The 20,976-nt window shown below is 41.7% G+C and overlaps 1 protein-coding gene and 1 pseudogene across 21 annotated transcripts in view; one reads left to right on the plus strand and one right to left on the minus strand.

The window, feature by feature from the left end:
• Nucleotides 1–15,304, minus strand: part of TMEM218 (transmembrane protein 218) — a 28,102-nt gene extending 12,798 nt beyond the window's left edge. For 3 of the 21 annotated variants that reach the window (XR_010141763.1, XR_010141762.1, XR_010141761.1), the window contains exons 1-3: nucleotides 14,982–15,113; nucleotides 6,112–6,187; nucleotides 4,558–4,660 (exon numbers count right to left, since the gene is read on the minus strand). Coding sequence is in view for 14 of the 21 variants with exons in the window: in XM_054525352.2 (XP_054381327.1) it covers nucleotides 986–1,120; nucleotides 4,558–4,660; nucleotides 5,500–5,609 (348 nt within the window). In the remaining 7 variants the exon portion in view is untranslated. Of the gene's footprint in view, nucleotides 1–388; nucleotides 1,121–4,557; nucleotides 4,661–5,499; nucleotides 5,730–6,111; nucleotides 6,188–13,932; nucleotides 14,355–14,384; nucleotides 14,958–14,981 lie in introns of those variants that run through there. The other 18 variants (XR_008511492.2, XR_008511491.2, XR_008511490.2 and 15 more) reach the window with 18 other exon arrangements.
• A 104-nt stretch (nucleotides 15,305–15,408) lies between these two features.
• On the plus strand, nucleotides 15,409–20,734 carry LOC100431298 (keratin, type I cytoskeletal 18-like; annotated as a pseudogene).
• The last annotated feature ends 242 nt before the right edge of the window (nucleotides 20,735–20,976 follow it).

Consider the following 20,976-nt stretch of genomic DNA (forward strand, 5'->3'; position numbering starts at 1 on the left):
TTGGTTCTTAATTCTAAGCCAGAAGATTCTTTTTCAAATGGCTCTAGGGAGTCAGGATCAGACTTCCAAAGTGGAACCTGACCAGAGCCCCTCCATTTAATGCAAATTTCATTTGGTCTGGGAGATCAGACAGGTATAAAGTTATATCTGATGTTGAGAATATACCTTCCTCACTAGCTTTGGAGAAAGGGCTACAAAGATGAAAAGAGAAGATATCCCAAAATGGACTCATAGTAATTAAATAAGGCACACAGAGCCCACCACATCATGGAAGAAAAAAACCTACAGATATATGGCAAGACAAAAAACAAAAAACAGTATTTCCATACCTTTCCTCTAATCCCAAGGAAACCTAAAGATACTTGATTCAAAAAGCCGTGGCCAAGAGTTCAAAGTGAAAGTCAGCCCTTTAGCTATTATTTATTGCTTTATTAGAGCAGAGGGAAGTGACACTCATTGCCTTCATAGAGCTCTGCTTCAGAAATATATGCACAGAGTGGTCAATGATCAACATTTGAGTAAGTCTTCCAAATTATTACATTAAAATAACCTTTCAAATTTGAGTGCCTCTCCTTTGCAAACGACCGCAACCTCATAATGAAGAATTTTATATATTATCAAAAAGAACCAGAAGCCCATGTGCTTTTTTCCCCAAAATCCACTTACTAAGGACTTGAGTGAAAATCCACTCTAAGCAGATCACTGTTACTATTTCCCTTTCAAAACAGTTGGAAATCCTAAGGTACGGGTACTAAGAAGATAGCAATATCCTTCTTAAGCTGGTAAGAATCTAGCCCCACAGGGACAATTTGGCAATCCTGTTTCTGGAAGCCAGGACTCAAGAGATTTGTCTTAGTGATGGACGGATACTCCTCTAACCTTAAGGCATGAGGGCTGTCAAAACAAGGCTCTGAATAGTGCCTTCCTGCTCATCAATGTCATCACAATGAAGGAGAGAACAGGTTTTCATTTTCCTGAAGAGTGGTCAGTAGGAGCGCAGTGGTTTGGCATAGATCGGCTCCAGAACATGATGGATTAAAACCAAGAAGAGGCCTCCAAGGAAGATGGCACTAAGGAAAGCCAGCAGGACATAGCGGCCAATGAAAAAGTCATCCACAATCTGGAGAAAGAAAACATCAAAATGAAATTACTACCAGTTAGGCCCCCTGGCTGGGTTAACCTGAACTCCATGATGAGTGGGCCAAGAGTTAGTTCATGTGTATAACTTCCAGTAACATCCTGCCCTGAGTCTCCTCTGTACATGGAGAAAAAAGAATCTTTTCCTCAACTCCCTGAGCAGGAGACACAAGTCAAGAAGGGATTAATGAGGTACAGGGAACAAATGGCTCAATTTAGGAAGTTGGTAAACACTTTGAAGTCCCTGGATGAATTCTTTTATATTCTGAAATCTGTTATCTGAAAGAGTTAATGAGAAGCTTTTGCTTGGTCCTAGAAAGGCTCATTTTTGTTGTTGCTAAAATACATTTTATTACAGAGAATTTTAAACATACATAAAAATGCAATAGTATAATAAACTCCCATGTATCTAAGACCCAGCCCCCAAAATCATCAATCCATTGCCATTTCTGGAGGGTTCATTTTCAAAATGAAAGGTGACTCTTTAAAGCTATCAGTGGAAGAGTCCCATGCCACGGGGTAGGGAAAATGGCCATTTACCTGAGATAGTAAAACACTAAGAGGATAGGTAACTTGCCCCAAAGCAGACAGTGGGCTGCCTGGCCTTACACTTGAGGCCCCAAAGATGTTGGTCTTTGCTGACAAAACCCTATAATTGGTGTTGGCTCTACCCACTTGTCCACTGTCCCCTTTGAGAGCTCCACTCTCCCCAGATCCAAATGGTGGTGCTTAAATTTGGGCAGGAAAAAGCAATTTAATCTATAGACCTAATGGAGCAACACCATCAACCAAGTGGCTGACTGACTTCACAGAAGCTTTGAAATCCCAGTACCTAGGAGAATCCAAAACAGCTGAAAGGCAATTGTGGCAGACAGAATAATGGCCCGAAGATATCCACATCCTAATCCCCAGAAATTGTGAATATGTTAGATTATACGTTAAAGGAGAATTAAGATTGCCAATCAGCTGCCCTTAAAATAAGGGAGATTAACCTGGATTATCCAATCCAGGTGGACCCAATGTAATCACAGGATCCTTCTAAGTTGAATAGGGAGGTGGAAGAGAGGGTCAGAGCAAGAGAGGTGAGGATGGAAGCATCAGTGAGGTGCGATGTCACTGGCTCTGAAGATGGAGGAAGGGGGCTGTCAGCCAAGGAATATGAGCAGCCTCTAGAAGCTGGAAAGGATAAGGAAATGGATTCTCCCCTAGAACTTCCGGAAAGGAATGCTGCCCTGCCAACCCCTTGGTTTTAGACCAGTGAGACTGATGTTGGACTCTAACCTACAGAACTGTAAGATAATACATCTGTGTTGTGAGCCATTAGTTCACATAATTTGTTACAGCAGCAATAGAAAACTAACACAGCGGCCATACGCGAAGTATCTCTCAGACCCGAGCCCTAGTAGGATCACTGAGATCCAAAGACACCTCAGCTGCTCCAGAGATTACCCAACAGTCAACTTACAACAAAGGTCAGTTTGATAAAAGAGCTTTAACATAACTTTGACCTTGGCTCCGGTACTGAACAAGTCTCTTGTGGGCCACATGTTTGCTCGTTCGACACGTTTCACTTTTTAATTAGCCAATTAGCAGGCCTTGGGTGCAGAAGGCCCAGGCCATGTATTATTGATACAGCATTGAGCCAGGCTGCTGCAGAGGCCAGCTCTCAAAACCTGAAAATGAGAACTCCAATTCTGCTGGCCATGCTGACAAAAGTATTTTGCTCAAACCCCATTCTTGTCTCCTGGGTCTGAAACTCATATGACAGACAATCGAGGGATTGATTTCAAAAATGTGTTTGCTCTGTGCCCTTCTCCCAATGTTTACATCTGCAGCATCCAGAAATGTGGCAGCCCACATCACTCTCCCCCTTAAAAGACAAGGAAAGCAGCTGGGTGCGGTGGCTCACGTTTGTAATCCCAGCACTTTGGGAGGCTGAGGCGAGTGGATCACCTGAGGTCAGCAGTTTGAGACCAGCCTGGCCAACATGGTGAAACCCTATCTCTAACAAAAATACAAAAATTAGCTGGGTATGGTGGCACATGCCTATAATCTCAGCTACTCAGGAGGCTGAGGCAGGAGAATTGCTTGAGCCCAGGAGACGGAGGTTGCAGTGTGCTGAGATCATGCCACTGCATTCCAGCCTAGCCGACAGAGCGAGACTGTCTCAAAAAAAAAAAAAAAAGATAAGTGAGGTGGGAATTTGCCCCTGGCTCACACATGTGGTACCCACACCTCCAGAGTGTTTTCCAAATACTGACAACAAACTGGTGTCCATGGAAATAATTCCTTAAGTGTGTGTGGTATAGTACTATTTCCCTTGGAGTTGAATTTCCTTCCTCTTGCCATAGTTAATCCTACAGTGTCAATTTTAGTTCAAAAGTTACAGGTATAATCTTGTGTACTGTTGTTGTCTAGTGTCAAAATGCTAACCCATGAGCTCTCTGGGACTGCCCTGGATATTCTGTTAAGTTCTCACCAATGAAGATTTTGAAGACGGACCTCAGCTTGAATCCCTATTCTGCCTCTTGCTATGTGACCTTGGGCAAGTTACCTTAACCTCTGACAGACTCAGTGTTCTTACCTATAAAATGGGGATAATAATGGTACCTATGTCATACTACTTAGGGCTGTCCTGAGGTTTAAATGAGACAGTGCAAACAAAGTGTTTGGCACAGGACCTGGCACACAGAAATCCCTTAAAGAATGTTAGCTATTTTCATGACTACCACTTAAAACATCAAAATGAAGGTTGAGAGGAAAGCTGTGAAAAGGAGTAATGGGACAGAAGAGGTCAATGCCATTGTCAAGATCCCATGGGTCTGAGACCAGCCATGCATGGTAAAGCCAAGGTAAAGAACTCCAGAGAAGGATTCTGAGAGAGATGATAAAAATCCATTTAAAGACGTGGGTGCTGGCAGGTACGGTCCCAGGCATGAGGACCAAAGAACTCCAGAAGACTGTGAGGAAAATTCTAGCACATGCAGTTGGAGAAGCATGTCCTCAGCACCCTCAGGGCACCACATCAATTTCAGCCCAGGCTGCCAGGAATGGAAACACTTCATCTCGGGTGCAGGCCTGTGACTATCCCTATTTCATTTTCTTTTTTTTCTGTCCCCATGGTACGAGGTGGCTTTCCAATAGGCTGTTTTCAACTTGATGCAAACTGAAGATGAGACCAAATCAGGCAAATAACTGCCTGGTGGGGTTGTCTATGGAATTCAGAGTAAGATTCTTTTCCTGAGTGAAGGGGCAGGGAAATTTAAAACTCCCTCTGAACTTTCCCCGTCATTGGTTGAACTTTACAATTCTGACATCTCGGGCAACCCAATGTCAGGGAACATCAAGGGCAGGACGGAGTGCAGACCAAGAGAAATAAGAGTTACAGCTCAGGAGGCAAAACAAAACCAACAGCTTTACCTTAACTTCCACCTCTGGGGCTGGGAATTCACCAGCTCGCGGGAAAAGCAACAGAACTGATGTGATGATCACAGCACCGAAGAATAAAAAAATGACAGAGAACCTGGGGTCAAAAAGACAAATTATTAAAAGCACTGTTTACAATTTCTTCTCTGATCAGTTAGGTCTGGACAGTCTCTTCCTTGGAGCCAATATTCTATGTTTCAGTCCCTTAACAATGTCCAGAGGCCTGCTGTCAACAACCTCTTCATCCCAAAGTCCTTCTTCCTAGACAGGTACCAGCTGGGTGCATTCCCATTTATTCTTATTTATTCCCATTTATTCCATTCCTAAGAATGGAAATGAGCAGTTTTTATTTTTACTTCTGCCCAAAGTCATAATCAAGAAAAAACAAAGCATCCCCTCTCCACCTCCACTTTTGTTGTTTTTAGAAAAGAATACTTTAGAAAATTCTACAACTCTCTTCTTCATACTAACACCATCTTGCCAGAGTGCAACTCTACAGTGTTTTCAGAGTCAGTTTATGGCCTAACCCTGTTCTGAAGGCAATGCCTGATATAGAAAGCAGGCCCAGCTCATCAAATGTTGCTTTCGTTTTCCTGGGCCCAGGGCTAAAGCCTTGGGGACTGGACCAAGCCTCTGCCATAAATCTGAAACAATTCATAAACACATACACGTACAACCTCAAGAAATTCAATAAGCAGTGAAAGCAGAATTTCTTGCCACAGTTAGAACTCAAGAACACTACTTCCTTCTCCTCCCATCTCTGCTTCAGAGCATAAATAACACAGTTCATGTTTATAAAAAGAGGTTAAAATGCAGCTCATTCAAACTGCCAGTAATTACAAAACTGATCTCTTAAATTCTAAATGTTTAGTGAGCATCAGCGATTTTGCCTCTAATTGCTTTACCTAGGACTCCCAGTTGGAAAGAATGCCTTACCTCGCTGCCCCGGAGGCCCTGGACAGCAGCACACATAGCAGCAGCACTGCCACCCAGAGCAGGGCTAAGATGAACACGCCCGCACCGACTCCGAGCACAGTGCCAGCCATCCCGCGGGGAGGCAGCGGCGGTCCCCCGCCCTGCGCACCACACAATCAAGTGTCCTCTGTGCTCCAGTGCCGCCTTCCTGTGACACACTCCCGTGAAAGCCGCAGACAAATACAGAAAGCCTAAACTCATTACAGGTTATTTTTTGATGATCAGTGTGTTAGGAGGATTACTCAGTACAGGTCATTAATTTTCAGAATTGTCCAGTCCCAGAGTCCCTTAATGGAAACTGGAAATTTAGAACCCAAAGCTTTTCTCTTTGGTGGGGACTGAGAGGGTGTTTTCCGCTCTGCACTCAGAAGTTTTTTCTGAGTGTTTCCCTTCAAATTTGGTACCTGAGTTCTACTTTGACCTCTTCCCCCAGCCCACGGGAGAAAGCTGAACCCTCTCTTGATACAAAACCCTACTTAAGAACTGGTAGAAGACACCAGGGCATGGGAACTCCAGGGCCAAAGCAGAAGTTGAAGCTCTCAGGTTAAATCCATGGTGTGAACTGTGACTCACCAGGCAATCGATCACAAGACAGAAAGTTCCCACTCTATTGTCGAGTTCTTATTCAAGAGGACGAAAACTCTCAGTCCTTAAAGAAGAGGAACAGCCATCACTATTTTTGAACATTTACTGTGTGCTAAGTGCCATATAAACATATCTCATTTAATCCCGGCACGAAGCTTCTGAGAAAGGTATTACTATAGCCATGTTACAGAATGGGTAAGTGAGACATAAGCACGATGGGGTATTAGTTTCCTAATTAGCGGCTCAAAACAGAAATTTATTTTCTCACAGGCCAGCAATCCAAAATAAAGGTGTCAGCAGGGCTGTACTCCCTCCAAAGGCTCTAGGGCAGGGGTCCCCAGGGCAGGGGTCCCCAACCCCTGGGCCATGGACTGGTACTGGTCCATGGCCTTTTAGGAACTGGGCCGCACAGCAGGAGGTGAGCAGCAGGCAAGCCAGCGTTACTGCCTGAGCTTCGCCTCCTGTCATATCAGTGGCGGCGGCATTAGGTTCTCATAGGAGCACGAACCCTATTATGAACTGCACGTGCAAAGCATCTAGGTTGCAGGCTCCTTATGAAAATCTAATGCCTGAAGATCTGAGGTGGAACAGTTTCATCCTGAAACCACCCCACTGCATCCCCCTGTGGAAAAATTGTCTTCCATGAAACCAGTCCCTGGTACCAAAAAGACTGGGGATGACTGCTCTAGGGGAGACTCCTTCCCTGCCTCTTCCAGCTTCTGGTAGCTCCAGGCACTGTTCATTGGCTTTTAACTCACAACTCCAGTCTCTGCCTCCATCTTCCTATGGCATTCTCCTGTGTCTGTCTTCACCTTTTCTGTCTCTTATAAGGGTACTTGTCATTGGATTTAGGGTCTGTACAAATAATCTAGTACTATCTTGAGATGCTTAACTTAATTAAATCTGCAAAGACCCTTTTCTCAAACAAGGTCATGGTCACAGATTCCAGGGGTGAGGATGTGGACATATATTTTTGGCGACCACCATTCAACTCACAGCAGAGAAACAGCACACCGCACTACCTCTCCTGGTTTTCCTTTTCAGCGTCAGAGACAAGTCTTCAGCAAACACATTCCTCTAGGTTGCTGGTTTTCTTTACCCTTATGGTTTAAATACCACGAAAATATTAACTATGAGAAGTTCTAAAGTTATTGGAAAGGAGGGTCTAAGCATGAACTGCTAAAAAAAAAATACGTTTATTGAATCAACATTTATGATGTGCCCGCCATGTAAAGCACTGCGCTATAAGCTGGGGATGCCAAAGGCGAATAAGATATCTTCTGACAGAAGCTCAAGGTCTATTGGAGAACATTGTCCTGAAAACAAGTGTCCATATTACATTCTGATTAATGGTAAAAGCAAAGTGCGGTGGGAACTGCAATAGTGAGAGGGGCTTTACAAAGGAAGTACTCTGCACAGGCACATTTAGGAAAGAATCAGAGTGAAAAGATGACAGAGTGAGGGGAGATGGGAGCTGGGGCCCACCTGTATGCCTAACTTCTCTGGGGAGCAGTCTGCCATCATTAGGGCCACATGGGTGCCATCTCGGTCACTCTAACACGCCTGGGGTTTCCCCGTCTCTGGGTCTTTGTACTTGCTGTTTTCACTGCCTGGAACTAACCCTCAACCCCAAGCACTCCTGCAACTATTTGTAGGACTGGCTTTCCTCAGCCTTCTGATTTCTGCTTAAATGTCACTCTTCAGTGAGGTCTTCCCTGAGTGTCTTCTCTAAAGTAACCCTTCAAACACTGACTCTCCATCACTCTATTTCCTTCAGAGCACTTTTCACAAAACTAGTTAATATTTTCATTTATTTGTTTACAAGTTTATTTTCTGTCTCTCCAACTAGAATAGTAAACTCCACAAAGGCAGTGACCTGATATCTTTCTCACTGTGGTAACCCCAGTTCTTAGCACAGAGATTATGCACAACAAGTATCTGTGGGAGGAATAAATGACACAGTGCTAACAAGTCCACAAACATCAGGTGAGGGAGTGAAAGGATCATATGAAGTTTTAGAAAGATGACTGTAACCTCTGGTCAATATGCTGGACGGAAGTTAACAAGGGAAGTGCCTCATACAACAGCAAACACAGAAATGTTCAATAAAACAGAATAAGAAGAATTTAGTACACAGCAGAGCTCGAAAGCAATAAAGAAAAATCATTAAGTGCTATAAAAAAATGTAACTCAAGGCTTGAGCTGAGCCTAAAGGTCTTTGAGGGTACTGTGCCTGATACAGACCTTCAGGGTGATTCTCTTCAGGGCAGATAAGGTCTCAAGACCACGATGGCAAAGAACTAGCAATGAGAACAATGCAGAAAGCTGGGCCCTCACAGGGTTGACCAGTTTTTGAAATAGGGTCTAAACAATTTGCTACCGACTTAGTTGGAAGAAAGCTGGCTAAGTGTTTCAGGTCACAGGTCAAAAAACAACAGCCCAAGAGAAATCTGAATCCCCACCTCACATCGTATCCATGTGTGAGATTCAGTACTATCACTGTGATACGGGAATCCCAAATAGAAAGATTAACATGAAAACTAGACTAAAAGTGAGAACCCACTGGATCCCAGCAGAGACAAAACTAAACCCACAAGTTGGCATGCAAGACTCTCTCAAGAGTAAGTGTAAAATAAAGATGTTTTCAGACATACAAAGGGTGAAACGTAGTACATCTCTCATGGATCCTCAGTGAAAGAGCTACTCAGAGACATACTTCAGCAAGAAGGAAAATGAACCAAGAAAGGAGGTATGAGATATAGGAAGCATGGTGAGAAAAATACTAAGAAATATTGACAGTAAAGATTTCTGTAATAATGACAATTTTTGAGGGGTTAAAAATCAGAAAGAACTAAATATTACTCAACAGTTATATGGTAGATGGAAAAGGATAGTTCAAAGTTAAAGCATTCTACAGTTATTTTGTTTTGGAGGAGGTATACGTTTTTTAAGCTAAGTACACAAGTTAAAAAAATAGGTAAACAGCAAGCAACAGAAATAGAAAAAATAGCTTCTATACTATTAAAGTGAAAAAAATAAAGAAAACAGAAAGTAGGGCAAGGGTCAGTGGGAGTGAGGCGGGTGGCAGAACAAAGAATAAGCAAGGAAAATGGAAAATACAAAATAAGATTGTAAAAATAAACCCAAATACAACAGTAATCATAGTACCTGGAAACATTATATTTGACTACTAGAAGAAATTATCTTAGATTTTTCTTTTTAAAAATAGCTGTATACAAAAGCTCTACAGAAAGTATAATGAGAGGCTGAAAATAAAGAGATTGGGAAAGACATGCAAAGCAAATATTAACAAGACAAAAACCAAGGAAGGAGGGAATAGGGAGATGGTGAATGAGTATAGAGTTTCAATTTTGCAAGATGAAAACGTTCTGGAGCTCTGTTTCACAACACTGTGAATATACTTAACACTGCTGATCTGCACTCTTAAAAATGGTTAAGACAGGAAATTCTATGTTTTTTTGTTTTTGTTTTTGTTCTTTTTTAAGCCACAGTTGAAAAAAAACCAAGTGAAGCAAAATAAAATATAAGCTATGAAGCAATATTAGTACCAAGCAAAACAGATGTAAAGCTCTGAAAAATATTAATAAGAACAGTGACAAAAGGAACAATTCAGTAAAAAGATACAACCTGAAACAAATGTGAACCTAACAACAAAACCTCCAAATATATAAAGCCAAAACTGACAGAAGTACTACAATAAATGGATAAAACCACTAATTTAGTGGGAGATTTTAATATATGTCTCAGAAACTGATAGATCAAGCAGATAAAAAAGAATAAACACTTGAGAAAGAGGATACCTGAATGAGAATAAATATGTAAAAAGGTGCTCAACTTCATTAGTCATCCGGAAATTGCAAATGAAAACCAAATTCAGTACCTTCATATACCCACCAGAATGGCTAACATGAAAACAACAGACAACACCAAGTGTTGACAAAGATGTGGAGTAACTGGAACCCTCATATACAGCTGGCAAGGGCCATAATTTGTTAACCACTGCTTTGGAGACTATTGGCAGTATCTAATAAAGCTAAATATAAATGCACCCTACATCCAGCTCTTCTATTCTTAGATGTATTCCCAACAGAAATGCACACCTAAGTTAAAAAAAAAAGACATTGCAGCCCTACCTGAAATAGCTAAAACCTTAAACAATCCAAATATCTGCCAATAGAGTGGATATAGTACTCTACAATCTATTCATTCATACAGTGTATAAAGCATTATGTAGTATAAAGCAATGAGAATAGTATAAAGCAATGAGAAAGAACACACTACAACTATACTCAACAATGTGGATGAATTTCACAAATATTAAATGAAAAAAAGCTAGAGGCTAAAGAGTTCATGGTATATGATTCCATTTATATAATGTTCAAAACAGGTCAAACTAATTTTAGGGGCTGGAGGTCAGGGGTATGGTTGGCTTGTGAAACATAGTGACTGTAGGAGGTTCAGAGAGATGCTGATAAAATTCTGTTTCTTGATCTGGGTTTTGGTCACCTGGCTTTGTTCATACGGTGATGTTGTATCTAACCATGCACTTAGGATTTATATACTTTTCTGTATATATTTTCTGTATGTATTTTCTGTATGTGTATTTTCTGTATGTATTTTCTGTATGTGTATTACCCTTCACTAAAATGTTTACTTTACAGAAAGAATATTAAGAGACGTATCAGCCAAGTGTAGTATATGGACCCTTATTTGGTCCTGATTCGAACGAAGCATTGCAAAAACCTTTTATGAAATGAGTGGGGAAATCTGAAGAATATCCAGATATTTGATAATATTATGAAATTACTGTTTGTATTTTCAGTGAAAAAACACTGTTAAAAAGATGATATTATTATATTGTTAAAAGATTATTTATGATAAAGATATATGCATATACACGTAGCACATTACAGATAACAGAAAAGGGTTTCTAGGAGCTTTCTATTATCTCAGTGAGAGGAGGTGAAGGGGCTGACATGAAACAAGACTGGTCATGAGCTAGTTGTTGAAGCTGGGTGATGAGTGTGTAGATGTTTGCTATCCTATTTTCTATATTTCTGAATATATTTTAAACTTTCACAACAAAAAAATGTGGATATGTATATATATATCTGCATAAATATGAATATAAAAGATGAGTAAGATTTGTATAGCTAAAATTATAAAACTTTATTCAAAGACAAAAAAAAAAAAAGAGAGAGAGAGAGAGAGGACCTGAATAGAGAAATAAAGCAGACCTGAACAGAGAAATAACCTGTGTTCCCGGACGGGCTGGTTCAATTAAAAAAATCTCAATTTTCCTTAACCTATAAATTCAATGCAATTCTAACCAAAGTCTAAAAACAATTTTTTGTGGAACTTGAAAACGGATCCTAAATTCATATGGAAGAGCAAAAACCCAAGAATAGCCAAAACAATTTTGAGAACTAGGATGGCAACTTGCCTTTCTTGTTACCAACTGCCGCAAGACACATTAAAAAACCAAAGTAATTAAAACAGTGTGATAGTGGCACAAAGACACATGGCCCAGTGGTATAAAATCAAGAACCCAGAAACAGATCCATGCATTTGTGAGAACTTCCTACAGCACAGAGTTGGCTTTATGATTCAGTGGGTAAAGAACTTCATAGATAGTGTTGGGACAAATGATTCTCCAACAGGAAAATAATAAAACTAGATCTCTATATGATATAGAGAAGCCGATTTTAAATGGAAAGTAATTCGTAATGAAATAGCATATGTTTAAATATACAAATGTTCAGGCTGACTACACTAGAATACATAATGAAGTACAGTAGTCAGATGCTTGCACCTAAACTTAGAATCACCACGAACGCAAAAGCTTCAAATGCAGACTATGCAGGTGTGTTGTTCTGGCAACTCAAATACCACGAGCTGTGCTGCCTTCAGTTATGTGATTTGCTAGAGTGATGAACAACTCTTGTTCAAGTTCCAAACCACAAATAAGTATAATTTTCCTCTGATTTACATTAGAGTTGCATTCCTGGAAATTTTACTATATTAAACTGTGCCAAAAAATACATTATGTTTATACAAAAACCGGAGTTAGGCTCTAGACTCAGATAATTATAAATGAGTATCCTGTGGGATACTCAAAAGTTGCACAGGATGCAGGACAATTCTTTGTTGTGAGGACTGTCCCATACATTACAGAACATCCAGTATCCGCAGTCCTGATCTGTAAACCCCAGAAGTGCCTCCAATCAAAGAATAACAAAATACATCTTGACAAATTCCAAAATACCCTAAAACGGGCAGCAACATCTTCTTGGGGAACCACTGTTCTAGAAAAACTCTTGCATAAAGAGACATGTACAAGGTGTTTATTGCAGCTTTGTTTGCAATAGCAAAATATCAGGAAAAAACCTAAATGTCCGTCAATCAGGGAACAGATACAGTATTATATATTCATAATGAATACTTAAAATGAATGAAATTGATCTATATGTATTGATGTGAATATATCTCAAAAACAATGTTGACTGACAAAAACAAGTTGCAAAATGGAACCCACAGTATGATACTACTTGTATTTTAAAAATTAAATACAATCTAAACAGTAATATATATTGTTTCTGACGAACGTATATACAGCAAAAGTATAAAAACATGGGCATAAACGATATATGACAATTTTAAAAGACTATTTGCCTCTGGAGAGGGAGGAAGGAAAGGGAATGGGGTTGGGAGTGGAAATAAAAGGGATCTGAACTAAATCTGTGATGTTTTATTTCTTTAAAATAAAAAACTTGAGCTGGTGTGCCAAAATGTTAATATTTATTAATCTGATTGGTGGAACATAGATATTATACTACCCAATATACTATTTTCTGTTTTTAAATTTTTCATGGTAATTTTTAAGTTTTAAAAAGGTAATGGGCAGCAGGATGCATATGAATTGGGTGACCAGTTAGGAAGCTATTGCAGTTCTCCAGATAAGAGATGATGAGGGTCTGAACTCCAGTCTTAGCTGTGTCAAGGGAGAAGGTGTTAGAAATGACACAAGTTTCTAGCTTAGTTGACTGAGCTGATGGTACTGCCCTTAAGAAAACTATTTAAATTTAATTTGTGCTATTCTGGATATTACACGAATAACCTAGAAGACTTGGACCAACTCTAACAGTTAGAATAGAGGGCAAATGGTAGTTGAAGCTGGCTGGCACCATTAGAAATGTTGCCCTTCAATCCCCCTTAGTAGCTTAAGAGTTCGTGAGACATTGGATTTATATATAGCATGGCTTTAAAGTAATACGATAAATATTCCCAAGCTCTTTTAAGAATGGAGCTCATAATTTTATAAGCAAACTATACATTTTCTTACTAAGCACAGAAAAGAAGGGCTGGGTATAGTACAGAGTGCTGCTATAGGGGAAGAGAGAACATCTAGTCATTTTTATCTTATTTAAATGTGAGAATAATAACTGTGATAATTTCCCATATTAGAATAGCTAAATTATTGTTATTGAGTACAATACAATAAAATATAAAAACGGGTTCACGCCATCATTAAACCTTCTTTGAGAAGTGATGGCTTGGCCAACCCGATTTCAAGGGTAAGTCCATTTACTTAATATCTGTGGCATTTAAAGCAGGTAGATTGGAGTAGAAAAAAATAATTTAAATTTGAACAGTTCAGCAGCTGACAACAAGAGAAACTACATGGCCGATGTTTTCCTTCTGTGCTCAATGCTGTGAGGTTTTTCTCTGAAAGAGTTCGTTCAAAACCTTTTAGATGTGTGTGTTCATTTAATGGTTGTTTCTACATACCCTTTCATCCAGCTGTCAGAGAAAAGAGAGAGGAATAATAAATGGACTGATCCCTGCACAGGTGACCTAATGGATTAAAAATACGGTACTCATCACCAGGTTGATCATGATGAACGAGAATACTAACGGCCATTATAAGATGACTTATAAGATGTCTTACTATCTAAGACAAATGTGGATTCCTCAGAGGGTAATGTGGCCTAAGTGCTGCTGCTGGAGGGAGATATCTTACCCACCCCCCGATTTTCACACTGACTCAAGCCCTTGAAAGCAACAGAAAACAGTGGGTTACAGGAGTGAAGTGCTCTTCTGGAAGAGTCCTTTTCACTTTGCTTTATAGCTGTTTTCCAAACCTTCAAAAATAACTGGGGGGTTACTTTCACACTTTTATGTTTCTACTTTAAACACTTCACTATCTTTTGAATTTTAAAATATTAGAATAACGCCTCTACCTTTGTAATTAGATAAAATGCAAGCCTGGGGAAAAAATCAGTTGCCAAGCTCCCAAAACGCCACCGATGTAGCATCTGCTCTTAACACGTTGATAGAAAGGAGGATCAGTAAACCTAGGTCTCTTCCTTGCATCCCTCTCCTGGACGGTGTTGTGGGTTGGAAGCGCTGCAAAGCCTCGGTCTATCCGCTCTCTGCATCTCACAGCACTGCAGCGTGGGAACACCCCACTTGAACTCTAAACTTCTCCTCAACCCTGTTGCAGATTCAAACTGGCGACAGGAAAACAATGCCCCCCATGTCTCGTCTTCAGAATGTGCACCTGGACACCTCCCAGGAGCTGGAGAGGGATTAAGGTCTCGGTCATAAGAGATCTGAATCAGGCACTGACACTTCCTTTTCTTAAGAGCATGAAACATTAAACAGTCCTTCCTTCTCTGCCTCCAATTAAGTATTTATTAGCCGGGCCTTGGGTCCAGATCAGCGGTAAGGGTGGTCTGCGAGGTCCGTGCACCGCCGTCCGCCCACGCCTTCTTCCAACCACCTCAGCCCGACCCTCCACTTTTCTCCCTTCCCCGCAGCCGCCCCGCTTTCCTCACCTCTGCCCCCTTCACCTGGATCCACTCTCCCCCAGGCTCTACTCACACCTCAGATTCCGGCCCGTTCCAGCCCACCGGATTCTGGTTTACTTAGGGCGAATCACAAGTGGGCTTTCATTTAGGTGATTTAAGACTCACTAATCAGCGTCGCTCTTTCAACGGCCAACTTCTTCCTCATTAGCTTACGCCTACCGCGGCTCCCGGCAACGCCGAGCGCGGTGGGTTGGCTCGTCACCCTTCGTTACGCCCTCCGATTGGTCGGTGCCTGTCGGCCTTTGGACCGACCTCAGTTCGGTTGGGTAGCAGCGGTCCGAGCTGCACTCCCCCCGTTCCACTCCACTGTCAATCACACCATCTCTCCATAACTCATTGGGCCATTGGTCAGTCCAGCCTGAGGGCGGGTTGTTGGGCGGAAGAGAGAGGCTTCTTCCGGCCTCACTCGTTGTCACCATAGAGATTGCCCATCCAGGCAGCGAAGCGGCAGGGCCAGGCAGCTCAGATCTCGAACTCCAGAGAGCTGAACAGTCATCTAGACATCAATGCCTTTCCCGGGGCCTGGTGAACATCTCACTCCCCAACCCACTGGCTCGAGTGGGGCGCAAGATGTGGTGGACAAGTCAGCTCAGGCCCGGTCATTAAGTGTCCCCAACAACCCTCCTGGAGGGAACTGAGGACGAAGCACCAGTTGTGATAACGGCACGCTTCATTTATCTTTATCTCGACATGTTTTATTTGGTATTTAATTCTTCCATTAGCCTTGCGAAACAGACAAAGGCAAGGATCATTCTACCCACGGGACAGACTGGGGAAGAGGCCCAGGGTCCATCAAGTAAACCCTCTGCCGCCAGGCTGCTGGAACTGGAGCTGGCCCACCCTATTGGCAGACTGCTGTTACCTAACTGCCAACTAAAGCTTGCCATGACTTTGCTTTGAGGCTATGGCCTGTTAGAACAAAAGATGCATCAATCAGGACAACCAAAGGAAGTAGGACAGAGGCTGCGTGCTCCACCACTGAATCAAGAAGGGAAAACAAACAATAATACCAAATTGGAGAGCTGCACCGTTTGAACCTTTGACCTTAAACAAAATTCAGAAATATCATGAAGCAAACTATTCAATCTTAGAGCACTGATTCTCTGATTTAAGGAATTCTCCTGAATCACAGCTTATGAACCAAAAAGCAGAAGATGCTTGAATTTCATCAACTGCACGTCTCAAATTTATTGAACTTTCAAGGCTTCATTTGCAATCACATAAAGTAACCAATGATTTCTTGTGCGTTTAGCAACTTAACATTACTTGGCCCAGTGAGAAGCTCTGTGGCTAAGAAATCCTTTATTTTGATGAATTCATTTCATTGGAATTGAGTGTTGACTGCAGCTATGTTCTGTTAGGAACTGCGAAGATATACAAGAAATGAGATGTGACTCCTGTCTTAATAGCCTGTGGTTTTGTAATGTTAGGTCAACAACACATGAAACAACTAGGAAACACTTTAAAGCAAGATATAACAATGGGCCAACCCTATTGTACAATTAATTTCTCCAAAATATAATAATACTTCATATTTGCAGAACATTTCATAGTTTCCAGAGCACTTCTTCCCTTGTATTAATTGGGGGATATTTTGTTATGGCTGGAATTAACATGTATGTCTTTATCATAGAGCTAGAACTAATGCTGGGTCCTAGCATATGAGCAGGGACAGGAAAGGTGGAACAGAATCCAGGGAGAGAAAGTAGTCTGAGCAGAGGCCAAGGCAAGAATGAGCATTGAGTATCTGGAGAATAACATGGAGACAAATGATGGAAAGTAACGTGTAGACAAGCTGGTCAGAACTGGCTCTGAGACCTTAATATTTTGGAGGAAAGTGGTCAAAAGTTCAGAGTTTGAGACTGGAAAAGTTAACTTCCTTACACTTCTAATGATCATACTGGCTTCAGTTAAGCTATAAATTAAAAATGGGCGTGGCTCGACAGAACTTGAGTCCTGTCCTCTCGCTTTTCTCCTTAGGCAGCATGAGCTTCACCATTTGCTTTACCACCTCCACCAACTACCAGTCCCTGCACTCCATCCAGCCACACAGCCACAGCGTCCAGTCCATCAGCAGTGCAGCCAAAGTCTATGCAGTCCTCAGGGGCTTGGGCTCCTGGACCTCAGTGTCCTTCTCCACCAGCTTCTGGGGAGGCTGGGGGTCTGGAGGCCTGCCTGCAGGGATGCCATTGGTCTGGAAGGAATGGGGGACATCCAGAATGAGAAGGATACCATGCAAGGCCTGAATGATTGCCTGGCTTTCCTACCTGGACAGAGTGAGGACTCTGGTGACTGAGAGTCAGAGGCTGGTGAGCAAAATCTGAGAGCACCTGGAGAAGAAGAGACCCCAGGTCAGAGCCTGGGGGCATTACTTCATGACCATCAAGGACTTGAGGGCTCATATCTTTGCAAATTCTGTGGACAATGCTTGTGTTGTTCTACAGATTGACAATGCCCATCTTGCTGCTGATGACTTTAGAGTCAAGTATAAGACGGAGCTGGCCATGTGCCAGCCTGTGGAGAGCAACGTCCATGGGCTCCACAAGGTCACTGATGACACCAATGTCACTCTGTTACAGCTGGAGACAGAGATGGAGGCTCTCAAGGAGGAGCTGCTCTTCATGAAGAAGAACCAAAAGAAGGAAGTACAAGGTCTACAAGCCTTGATTGCCAGCTCTGAGTTGACCATGGAGGTAAATGCCCCGAAATCTCAGGACCTCAGCAAGATCATGGCAGACCTCCCGGCCCAGTATGATGAGCTGGCTCAGAAGAACTGAGAAGAGCTGGACAAGTACTGGTCCCAGAAGACTGAGGAGCACACCACAGTGGTCACCACGCAGTCCACCAAAATAGGAGCTGCTGAGACGACATTCATGGAGCTGAGATGTATAGTTCAGTCCTTAGAGATCAACCTAGACTCAATGAGAAATCTGAAGGCCAGCTTGGAGAACAGCCTGAGGGGGGTGGAGGCCCGCTATGCCATGCAAATGGAGCAGCTCAGTGGGGCCCTGCTGCACCTGGATTCAGAGCTGGCACAGGCCCAGGCAGAGGGGCAGCGCCAGGCCCAGAAGTATGAGGCCCTGCTGAACATCAAGGTCGAGCGGGAGGCTGAGATTGCCACCTACTGCCGCCTGCTGGAAGATGGGGAGGACTTCAATTGTGGTGATGCCCTGGACAACAGCAACTCTATGCAAACCGTCCAAAAGACTGTCCAGGACAGTGAAGGACAAAGTGGTGTCTGAGATCAACAACACCAAAGTTCTGAGGCACTGAGCCAGCAGAAGCAGGGTACCCTTTGGGGAACAGGAAGCCAATAAAAAGTTCAGAAGTCATTGGGTGTCAAAAATAAATTGATAAATAAGTAAAAGAATGGACATGAATGAGGAGGTACTCCAAAGTTTTTTACATCTTCCTGAATGGATATAACATTATTAGGTTTTCTCTCTCTTAAGAGGGGACCCACCTCCCAAGTACTCCCCAAATGCACCCCTTAACTAGGAGAGGGGTTTTATTAATAGTTTTCTGATTTAATGATATCATATCCTCTCAATGAGATTGAGAGAAGTGCCATCATCATAGTGCTTCATCTTTGCTGTCTCAGAATCAAAACTGTGTCCCTCACTCTAAAAAAGACTGATTATTTGATCATCTAATTTTTCTCTTTTAAAAAATTGCCTTCCCTGGCCGGGCATGGTGGCTCATGCCTGTAATCCCAGCACTTTGGGAGGCCGAGGCGGGTGGATCACCTGAGGTCAGGAGTTTGAGACCAGCCTGGCCAACATGGTGAAACCCCGTCTCTACTAAAAATACAAAAATTAGCCAGGCGTGGTGGTGCACACCTGTATTCCCAGCTACTGGGGAGGCCGAGGCAGGAGAATCTCTTGAACCCAGGAGGTGGAGGTTGCAGTGAGCCAAGATGGCGCCACTGCACTCTCGCCTGGGCAACAGAGTGAAACTCCATCTCAAAAAAAAAAAAAAAAAATCTTCCCCATGCCATGTTATACAACACGTCTACGCATTGCTCCACATCTCTACTGTATATGTATTCCTTATACTATACTTGTAGAATGCACATAGGTGCCATATATGAATGCATGCCATTTTGTTAACTTATTTTCTTCTGTCATAAACAAACAAAAAAGTCAAAGCAATAATGACAAAAACCAGTGTTTCATTTCCTCCTCAAATGTGTAAAATCACTCATTATGCTGCCTAGTAGAGGGGAAGAGTACAAAGAGGCCACTAGGGTTAGCAAGGGCAAGGAATGATTTCAAGAGAAGATGTAAAGTTTTCTTGCTCATTTTATAGTTATCAAAACTTTTTCTGCCAGTGAGCCCTGAATTTTTTGTACACAGTTTCTTGTGTGATTACATTAGCATTTCTACAGGCCTGAAAATGTAGCAAAAACTGAAGTAATTGTTGGTTATTGGCTGAGGCTCAAAAACTACTAATTTTGCTAATTCTCAATTTTGCTAATTCAGAAACCAAGTAAACAAAAATAACCTCAACGACTATTGTCAGTAGTTGAAGCCAAATTACTGACCTTCCAAGGCCACCCAGAATTATCACCATGATTTTCCAGATCATAATATTCATCTGATGTTACAGACCAATGGTTGGCAAACCGTATGGCCTGTGGGCTTAATCTTAGCTTGTACAATCTGCAAGCTAAGAATGATATTTACATTTTTAAATGCTTGAAAAAAAACAAAAGAAGAAAAACGCTTTGTGACATATGAAAATGATATCAAATTTAAATTTTAATTTCCATAAGTAAAATTTGACTGGAACCCAGGCATGCTCATTTGTTTATCTGTTGTTTATGTCTCCTTTTGCTTTATAACAGCAGAATTGAGTAGTTACCACAAAGACTATATGGCCCATAGCCTAAAATATTTACTATTAGACCCTTTAAGTAAAGGTTTTAATTCTTACTACCTTAGAGATTCCTGATGAATCATGTCTGATAAACTGTTGGAATTGAAACAAACTTTGGAAATCATTTAGTGTTAATTTAAAGATCTCACATTGATAGAGCTATGTTACCTCTTTCCTAAAACCACATAGTCAGTAGACAGAGGTGGTACTAATACTAGAACCCCAGTTACCCTGGTCCCAGGTTTTTTTCCTCCAGACTGCGTTTTTCCTCATGTACAGTTTATTTTATGATGGGATAGGTGTTACATAGGCTGGAAGCAAGGAGAATTCATCAAAATTTTTCCAAGTTTTGATATCATGTCTCATTCACACAACTGCAGTGCAGCATGCATCAATTTATGAATCCTTGGGCTTTCATTATTTATTTCAGCTCATTTGAACTGCCTTCTGTTTCCCATTTTTCTTACTTCTCAGGAAGTATATGGCCATCATAAAGAAACTTTCTCCCTTTTATGCTCTTTCTCTCTTTCAAAAATTTTTTCTCTTTCTCCTTCTATAAACGATTTTGGAGGTGACTGAATTTCTATTCCAGCCTAAAGTTCTTAAAGGAAGTGAGGACGGTTACAAAAAAAGAGGGCACCTAGTTTTGACGCTGGAATCCACGATGGGCCATAGATGTGGAGAGGAGAGGGAGTGTCCTGAATTGTGTGTGTAGTGCACATGAGCATATATGGGCTTTTCCAGGGAGAGTATTCATAGCTTACATAAGAGCTGTAAAAGAGTCCATGACCCAAATAAGATTTGAAACTATAGATGTAAAGGAGATGTATTTTGAGGAGAAAGTCGCCCAGATGTGTGGTGGTGGAGATCGATTCAGGTTCCCAGGACTGTCGGACCTCACCCAATGTGAGGGGAGAGCTCTCCGCCCACTTATGTCAGCCCATCCAAGCCTTACCTTTTCTGCCACATATAGAGATGATAAAAATTCATCAGATTCACAGAATGATTGAACTCAGATGGTGATGAAATCTCAGTATAATTCTTTCCAAAGAAGGTTCTGATTAATAGAAACTGCAGAGGAACT

This window comes from Pongo abelii, chromosome 9 (assembly GCF_028885655.2).
Source record: "Pongo abelii isolate AG06213 chromosome 9, NHGRI_mPonAbe1-v2.0_pri, whole genome shotgun sequence".
NCBI classification, from domain to species: domain Eukaryota; kingdom Metazoa; phylum Chordata; class Mammalia; order Primates; family Hominidae; genus Pongo; species Pongo abelii.